The 8,707-nt window shown below is 41.6% G+C and overlaps 1 protein-coding gene across 1 annotated transcript; it reads left to right on the top strand.

Moving 5' to 3' along the window:
• Nucleotides 1-5,666: 5,666 nt before the first annotated feature.
• On the top strand, nt 5,667-8,153 carry LOC147603056 (pentatricopeptide repeat-containing protein At2g13600-like). Its single transcript, XM_086797422.1, has 2 exons — nt 5,667-7,719; nt 7,957-8,153. Exons 1-2 carry the CDS (start codon nt 5,667-5,669, stop codon nt 8,151-8,153), a joined length of 2,250 nt encoding a protein of 749 aa, XP_086653548.1.
• The last annotated feature ends 554 nt before the right edge of the window (nt 8,154-8,707 follow it).

Here is an 8,707-nt window from a genome sequence, read left to right as displayed (position 1 = left end):
TTAATGTCCATGGGCATGCCCAACCCTAGTCCTCACCCTTGGCCCCTTTCACATCCCCTTCATCCCTTGGCCTTGGGACCAAATTGACTTGAGTCCCTTTTTACTTTGTTACAAACCATCCCCACCCAAGAGGTTTTGTCCTCGAAACCATTGACATGTACAATCACAATCCACATGGATGGAGTATATATCAATGGACTCATGTCAAGTTTTAAGCTCATGCTCACACCATGTATGGGAAGCCAAAATTGCATGTATATGGTTGTAAACTGCCCAAGAAGGCTTCAAAACAAGCCATAGCATCTACCCCATAATGGCATAAGAGCTTTGCGTAGCTTCCAAATATTATGCATCCAAATCCCAAGGGTATAGGGCTATCCACAGTAAATTTATAAGAATTTCTAGGAAATTAATTCATTGTTCTTGACCATCATTGGACTTCCAAAATGCATCCAACTACCCTTCAAACCCTTCCAATGTAGAGGCGGGTTGCCAAAAAGCTAGGAAGCTCACTTGTGAGTCTCAAACTCACATCTTTGCATACCAATTTGTAATCTATCTTTGCTATGTGTGCCCTCACTATTAACCAAAACATGTGCCACCAATTTCATTTATGCATGCCTTCGGTCTTGATATACTTGCATCCACAACCGGCATATATATCACTTGAGACATTGCAGAAGGTAGCCATATTATCCTTGTCATGATAAACACACATAGGCAACTTCACTCTTCTTTGGTCCACTCAGATCAAAAGGAAATTCACTTCCAATCTTTACATCTTCAACTTCACTCCTCTTTGATTCACCCGGGTCAAAAGGAAATCCATTAATCCCATGTGCAAATGCATAAACATACATATATCCATTGTGTGCATAGGTATTATGACCATCCAATGGATTGCCATCATAGACCTCCCATGAGTCATCTACATTTCTATTTAGGCCAACACCATAGATATCTTCATAGGCATTGTAACCCATAGCATCTTCCTCATAAATGTTCTCATATGGATCACAATCATTTGCATCCCCACTATCATCCACATTATCATCATATGGATCTTTAACACCTGTCTCATCTTCATAACCATAATCCACATTGACCTCTTGAGAGTCACCATCATATGGATCTTTAACACTTGTCTCATCTTCATGACCATAATGCACATTAACCTCTTGAGACTCAGTATCATATGGATTACTATAATAGTCATCCTCTTCAACAAGACAATTCTCATCAAGCATCACTATTTCCATGATCATTCTCATCAAGAGAATTATGCGATTGTTCTTCATTAACCTCATCTACACTTGCGTCCTCATGGTTATCCACTGGTTCATTTTCAGCCACCAATGCACATATAGACATATCTTGACATTTCTCATTGGCATCACCATATACACTTGAAGAATCTTCATGGAAGTAATAGTCTCCAATGATGAAAGACTTGGATTGAAGTGAACTCTTTGTAGATTACCCACTAACAGATGAGGTAGGCAATCTCGGCAAATTTGTTCCACTTTGATCATCACTTGCATTAGCTTGAAATCCTTGGTTCAAATTCTCCATAATTCTTCCAAGCCTTAGCTAATTATTCTAATGCATCCTCTCAAGCAATTGTCTTATAATCCTTTGTTGATCAAGATACGTCTTCTCGATCACTTGCACAACCCCTTGAGTCTCAATGGAACTGTCTGGTATATGTGACCCTTGATGCAAGTCAACATTAGTTTGCACAAACTCTTGAGTATCTTGTCTTGCATCTTGCCTTACTTTTGGAACACCACCCTTGAGTCTCAATGGAACTGTCTGGTATATGTGACCCTTGATGCAAGTCAACATTAGTTTGCACAAACTCTTGAGTATCTTGTCTTGCATGGAACACCACCCTCATGCTCAACCACTTCCTTGAAAGTGGCCTTAGTCTTTGACTTTTAGCGTCATCATGGGAAATGACCAATTTTAAGTTAGATATGATCCCAAACTTCAATTTACAAGCTCTTTAGCTCTATAGAGAGGAAATGATGTGTAGAATCCCCATGCATGATCACTTTGACCATGGTCAATGCACAAGTACTCTCTATTTTAACTTTTTTGAAAAGTCAACTGATGAGTAATTTGCCACTTCACCAAGCAAACGGAGTTCGATTCTTGATGTTTTTAGCTTGCCAGAATGGGGAAAGAGCGTAGTATCCAACTATGATGTCAAAATTGATTCAGTCCAGAAACCTTGTAGAAATAGGGTATCCATTAGGAAAATGGGCGTAGTGGATAGCTCGGGTGTCCGATTGGTGAGGTTTAAAGCTTGATAGGAAGCTTAGGGTATGGGGAACATAACCCTATGCTCACTTTGCCAATATATGGTGCTATTTTGGACTAGGCCCCACTTTGACCTTTTTTGCAAGATCTTTTGGTTGGACAAGTTGTTGTTGGAATTGAGTGCTTGATAGCTTGAATTATATCCCTTAGTACAAGCTTTCAAGCTATGTGTCACCCTTCAAATCATCCCCTTTGGTTATGGATTGAATTAGGGTTTCAGGTTGCAGCCATACATGGATTTTGACCAAATTTCTCCTTTGTAATTTGGCACCAATCTCAAATATCCTATGCAATACCAAACAAATGCAACCCAATGGCAATACAATGCCAACCGCTTTACAAATCAATTGACCACCAAGGCAATCCAAATCTTAAACAAAACACTGCATATTGCCCTTGCTAATTGTCTTACCAAATTGCCAATTGCCAATTGCCACTTCTTTTACATGGAATTACAATCCACAAATGGAGAATGTGACAATGTCAATGAAGCACGTCAAAGCTTGCTAATCTCCTAGCTAAGCTCCTTCAACACTTGTATCTAAGTTTGAATTCCAAGGGCACAGGTTTGGGCCATGTCTTCACCACCAAAACCTAATTTCTTTTTGTAATGCTTTCCCCCACATCACTCACGGCGGCACAGAAAGTTCAAGACACACTCTCCTTGGCCTCTTCTCCTTATTGCCAAGGTATCCTCACCACATATCTAGCTTTCTACTTATGCAAGAATCAAATGAGAGCTTAGAAATGGATAAGTGTGTAGATCACTTACAAATGGCACTTATAGATGCATGCCAAATCATTACAACTCATAAGCATGAGCTTTTCAATGTATCTGGTACCGAATGATTCACCAAAGGCTTTAAGAAACACATGAAAGCTATCCATATTAGTCATAGCATATCTCCCATGAACCATTATGCATACAAATGTGCCATAATCAACTCCAAATTCACCACAATGCAATTAATCTTGACCATGTGAAGCCACTATTGCCAAGAGAATCACCAATTTGATGTAGACTCAAATGCAAGGCATCATGGGCATCTATGGCTATGGCAAAAAGCCCTTAGTGCATCAAGAAACACCATGGAAACTCCATAATGATGATTCTTTGATCAAAAGGGATCAAGAATGTGTCCAATGATGCTAATATAGTGAAATGTCAAGCTTATTGCCAATACCAATTTCTTGATTTCTTGGTTCAAAACAATGAGAAAATATGGAATCTCAAACCATAAGAAATCAAGAACTCACCAATAGGTTTATGGCTTGTAAAGAAGAAGAATATCAAGTGTTTGAAGCCTTTAGAACTCCATTTGCATCATTGATAAATAAGAAGAATATCAAGTGTTTGAAGCCTTTAGAATTCCATTTGCATCATTGATAAACACCACATCACCTCCTTTGCCTCCAATGTATATTGTAGATGAGAAAACTTTTACCCCTCGCCTCATGAAATTGCCACCAGCTTCTTATGAAGTTTGGGAGAGAAGATCAACATTATGACAAGCTTGGAGATACTTAAAGGGATTACAAATAGGCCAAGAAAGTGTAGATAAAATCTCATAGCAAATGGCTCCCTCCCTAGTGGAAAAATTCAAGAAACTGCAAAAAGTTGTCTCCAAGATGGCTAAGAAACTCCCAAAAATGGATTTCTCAATAATTTCTTGCCATAATTAAGAAAATAATAGAAATTAATTTTTAGATTAGTGACTAATAAAAAATTAATGAGAAATGGATAAAAAAATCTAGGCTCTGATACTAATGAAAGGAAGTGACTACCCTTAACCTAGATTAATCTAAGAAACATGGATTAACAAGGATTGATAAAGATTAGCAAAGGATTAACAGAGGTTTAAGGTAAGAAAGAGAGATTTATCATTATCAAGTGATTATCAAAGTTCATAAGAGATTAGGCCCCATATTCACTTATATACTAGGCCACCCTTTCACACTACACTTATTAATGTCCATGGGCATGCCCAACCCTACTCTTAACCCTTGGGCCCTTTCACATCCTCTTCATTCCTTGGCCTTGGGCCCAAATTGACTTGAGTCCCTTTTTACTTTGTTACAAAATCTTTGAGTCCCCTTAGTTCCACTTAAAGCTGGTTTAATCCACCATTTTGATAGAATTAAGTGACAAGGATGAGTATTTCAATCTATGTAATGTGATGCAATATCAAGATTGCTCCATCGATGTTGGTGGAAGCATAGAACAAAACACATTCATTCTAAGTAAGAACTTGTTACATGTAATAACTTTAACTCAACTACTTAAAGGATTTTCTATATTGTGATATTTTGTAGAGAGACTGAGTAGGACCACCTTTGGATGTATGAGCTTGATTCATTCTTGACTTAGTTAAAAGGAGTTTTGATCCAAGACATAGCAGCACTAAAGCTTACCCCCCATGGTAGGCCAAAAACAGCTACGTCCCCCTTTGTTCCAACATTTGGAAAACTTCAAAGGACTCTTCTTAGCATTACCATTATCAAACGGCGGTTTTATTCTTCATGCTATGGCTCCACAACCCGCTTCTCACCCAATTTACCTAGGATTATGATGGCTATTGAAACACGTTTTATGTAGTTCATTCCTTTAAATAGACTCGTTATGTTAATATAAGTGGATTGCCAATACTCTCAGGAAGGTCCTTTAATAGTAAACTAGAAGATGCATAAGATATAGAGCAAGCCACTATGCATTCATGAAGCCTCCACACAGTTGAGAGAGGAAGCCTCTTCAAGTGGGCAATTTTTATGGTGCTAGGAGGCTCTTACCTACCCAAATGGGTGATAGAGTTGTTCGCCCACTTGGGCTTAGGGCAGGTAAGAGTCTTCCTCTCTCAAGCGTGGGAAGGCTCTTGCCAAAGTGGGCGAACAACTCTCTCAATCCCCTCCCCCCCCCCCCAAAAAAAAAGAGCTTCTCTCTAGCTCAACGAATTGCTAGTGAGGCCGCCCAATGGTCCATAGATTTCCTTGCCTGCATCTGTTCTATTACGAATAGGTTTTTCCTCCTTGCCATGTGTCACTCTCGCTAACATCTGTTCTAGTACGAATAGGTTTTTCCTCCTTGCCATGTGTCACTCTCGCTAACATCCGTTCTATTACGCACAGGTTTTCTCCCTTGCCACGTGTCACTCTCTCTAGCATCTCCACTAAAACCATCTCCTCTCCTTTTCTAAGGAGGTTGCAGGGCTGTACAAAGAGGCGGGTGGGGGCAGTGCGCGGGTGCAGAACTAGATGTTTTCAGTGACGGACATGGTTAAAAGTCACTACCCGAACTCGGCGCTTGATTTCTGCTACAAGAGACATGGTCTGTGTGTGCAAGAAGCTGGATGAATCAGCCTGCCTTGGCTTCTCTCTTAAAGGGATACGGCAAAGCCAAGGCTCTGCTGGATGGCAGATGCGTGCACACCCATCTCAGCGAGCATGGTCTCGACCGCGCCGTGCTTTTGGGCAATTTCCTCATCGAAATGTATGGTCGCTGTGGGTGTATCCAGGACGCCCGATCTGTGTTTGATCACCTGCTAAACCCTAACCTGCTCTCATGGAACATACTTGTCAAAGCTTATGGGCATAATGGCCATGTGTCCCATGCATGCCATGTGTTCCATCGCATGCCCTATCGAGATGTGGTCTCTTGGAACGCCATCATATCAGCGCTCTCTCAGAATGGCCATGGCAAAGAAGCTCTTCAAATCTTTCATCAGATGCTGCTTGAATGCCAATTGCCTGACAAGATCACCTTTGTCTGTGTTCTTGATGCATGTGCAGGTCTGGCTGCAGTCAAAGAGGGGCAGAACATCCATGTTGCCGTTCTAGAGAACGACTACGAGGGTGATGTGGTTGTGGGGACTGCTCTTGTCAATTTGTACGGCAAGTGCAAGTCTCTGGATACAGCAAGGCATGTATTTGGCAGATTGTGCCCTGATACAGTTTCTTGGAATGCCATGATCGCTGTGGCTTCGCAAAATGATTATGGAAAACATGCCCTGGATCTCTTCCACAATATGGAGGTACAAGGTTTCAAGCCTAACAAGGTTACCTTTATTTGTGCCCTCGGTGCATGCACTAACCTTGCAACTCATGAAGAGGGAGCCAAGATCCATGCTGCCATTATCAACGATGGATATGAGCATGATGTGGGAGTGGCAACCGCACTTGTGACCATGTATAGTAGGTGTGGGAACTTGCCCGATGCAAGGAATACTTTCATCTCTATGATGCATAGGAATGTGGTCTCGTGGAATGCCATGATTGCAGCATTTTCTCAAAATGGAATGGGTAGGGATGCTCTTTCCATTTTTAGTCAAATGTTACATGAACAAGGCATCATTCCGGACAGGATCAGCTTTGTTTGCAGTCTTGACGCATGCTCGAGCTTAGCACTTTTCGAGGAAGGAAGAAAGGTGCATGCCACTATCATTGAAAGTGGATATGAGGGTGATCTTGAGGTGGGAAATAAACTCATCAGTATGTATGCCAAATGTGGGAATCTCAATGATGCAAGGATCGTGTTTGACAAACTGGTTCAAAAGGATATTGTCTCGTGGAATACTATGATTTCTGCATGTGCTCAAAATGGCTGCTTGGAGTCTGCAAACAGTGTCTTCTCCAGAATGCCTGATCGAGATATTGCATCATGGAACACTTTGATTGCAGCATATTCTCAGAATGGACTGGGCAGAGAAGCTTTGAGCATTTTTCAAAAGATGTATTCTGATGGTTTCAAGCCCAATGAGGTCACCTTTTTATGTGCACTTGATGCATGTGGAAACCTGGCAGACTTAGAAGAGGGCGAGGTGATCCATGCTGCTGTTGTTGGTGGTGGCTATGATAAAATTGATGCAGTTGAAAATACACTAATCAATATGTATGGAAAATGCGGAAGTCTCTACAATGCAATGGGTGTGTTCAACAAAAAAGCTTATAAAGATGTAGTGTCATGGAACTCCATGATAGGAGTGATTGCCCTTAATGGCCATGGCAAGGACGCTCTCAAGCTTTTCAATCAAATGCAGGTTGAAGGCAAGAAGCCAAATGCAACGACATTTATTTGTGTTCTTTTTGCTTGTAATTTTACGGGATGTGTTGATGACGGCTGGCGTATTTTTTTGTCTATGAATAACTTTGGCATCACACACAATCTAGACCATAATGTATGTATGATTGACCTTCTTGGTCGTGCAGGACACATGGATGAAGCAGAGGTTTTGATCAACACAATGCCTTTTAAGAATGTTAATGTAGCATGGTTTTGCCTACTTGGTGCTTGCAATATACACAATGATGTCGAGCGAGGAATACACACTGCAAATTATTGTTTTCAAATGGATCCAGAGTATGCCTCACCCTATGTGATGCTTTCAAATATCTATGCTGGTGCTGGTAGGTGGCAAGAAATAGGTTAAGCCTGTTGGGAAGCACTGTTTTTTGCTTCCTATGTGTAGTGATAGGAACATGCTGACTGACACTGGACAAGCCTTAACAAAGCCCCAAGTTGTAATGCCTTTCAAATGCTTAACTCATGGCTTTGACATTTCGTGAATCACATGCTGTCAAGCGGATTGCAATTGGCTACAAAGTCATCACATGGTGTGAGATTGTGAGATACCTGGTGGACAGCTCTTCCAGAGCCTGTGAAGAGCCACAAGTTGCAGTTGGGCCAAGAAAAAGCAGGCAGCAAACAGCAACAATCAGCAGGTGCAGACAAAAAACAGGGCAGCAGCAGTGTGGTTCTCCTCTGCCCAATAGTTGGGTGTGCATTTCTTGCTGCACTAGCCGCAACACCACACACAGGAACCAAGGGCAGGTTGCATTAGACCACACACCAACCTTAAAACCATTGTTGTCCAGTCTGAGCACTAAATTGGCCGCACGAATTGTCTTGATTGGCTGGAGGGAGCTTGCACATCCCATGTCTGCTGCTACCGTCAACGAGCTAGGGATGGGTGTGCATTGGCACCTTCACCATTGGGCAGCCTTGGGTATGTGTAATGACAAACCGTTCGGTTAGGAAGCACCTTCTCACCCTTTGGACCCCCTTTTATGGCAAGTGATGCATTTTGGCCATAGTAACATAAAAGCCTCTCACGAGATGACAATATTCCTAGAACCTAAACAAAACTCCTTGACAAACATATTTCCTCTTTCCACCATGATACGACCTTAGAAGACGAGTTTCTCTCACCACCTCCCTCTCCTCCTCTCTCGCCCTCCCTCTACTCGTTGAGTGAGCCCTTTGAGGCTTTTTATAGAGAATTGTGGACCTTAAATAGAAAGGATATGGGTGAATGCATGCAAATAGAAACGATATGGGAGGTCATCATTTTATTGCCTTAAATAGAGAGGACATGGGGATCATCATTGCATTGGG

The sequence above is a fragment of the Cibotium barometz genome, chromosome 65, assembly GCF_041138505.1.
Source record: "Cibotium barometz isolate CiBa-2024 chromosome 65, ASM4113850v1, whole genome shotgun sequence".
Taxonomy (NCBI): domain Eukaryota; kingdom Viridiplantae; phylum Streptophyta; class Polypodiopsida; order Cyatheales; family Cibotiaceae; genus Cibotium; species Cibotium barometz.
The sequence above is the reverse complement of the archived record's forward strand: the minus strand, read 5'-3'. Positions and strand labels throughout refer to the sequence as shown.

What these genes read in the sequence shown, in the direction of transcription:
- LOC147603056 (XM_086797422.1), top strand. Translation starts at nt 5,667, where the DNA reads ATGAATCAGCCTGCCTTGGCTTCTCTCTTAAAGGGATACGGCAAAGCC. An exon ending in AAATATCTATGCTGGTGCTG is followed by an intron (nt 7,720 to 7,956) that starts GTAGGTGGCAAG and finishes CCTGGTGGACAG; the next exon opens with CTCTTCCAGAGCCTGTGAAG.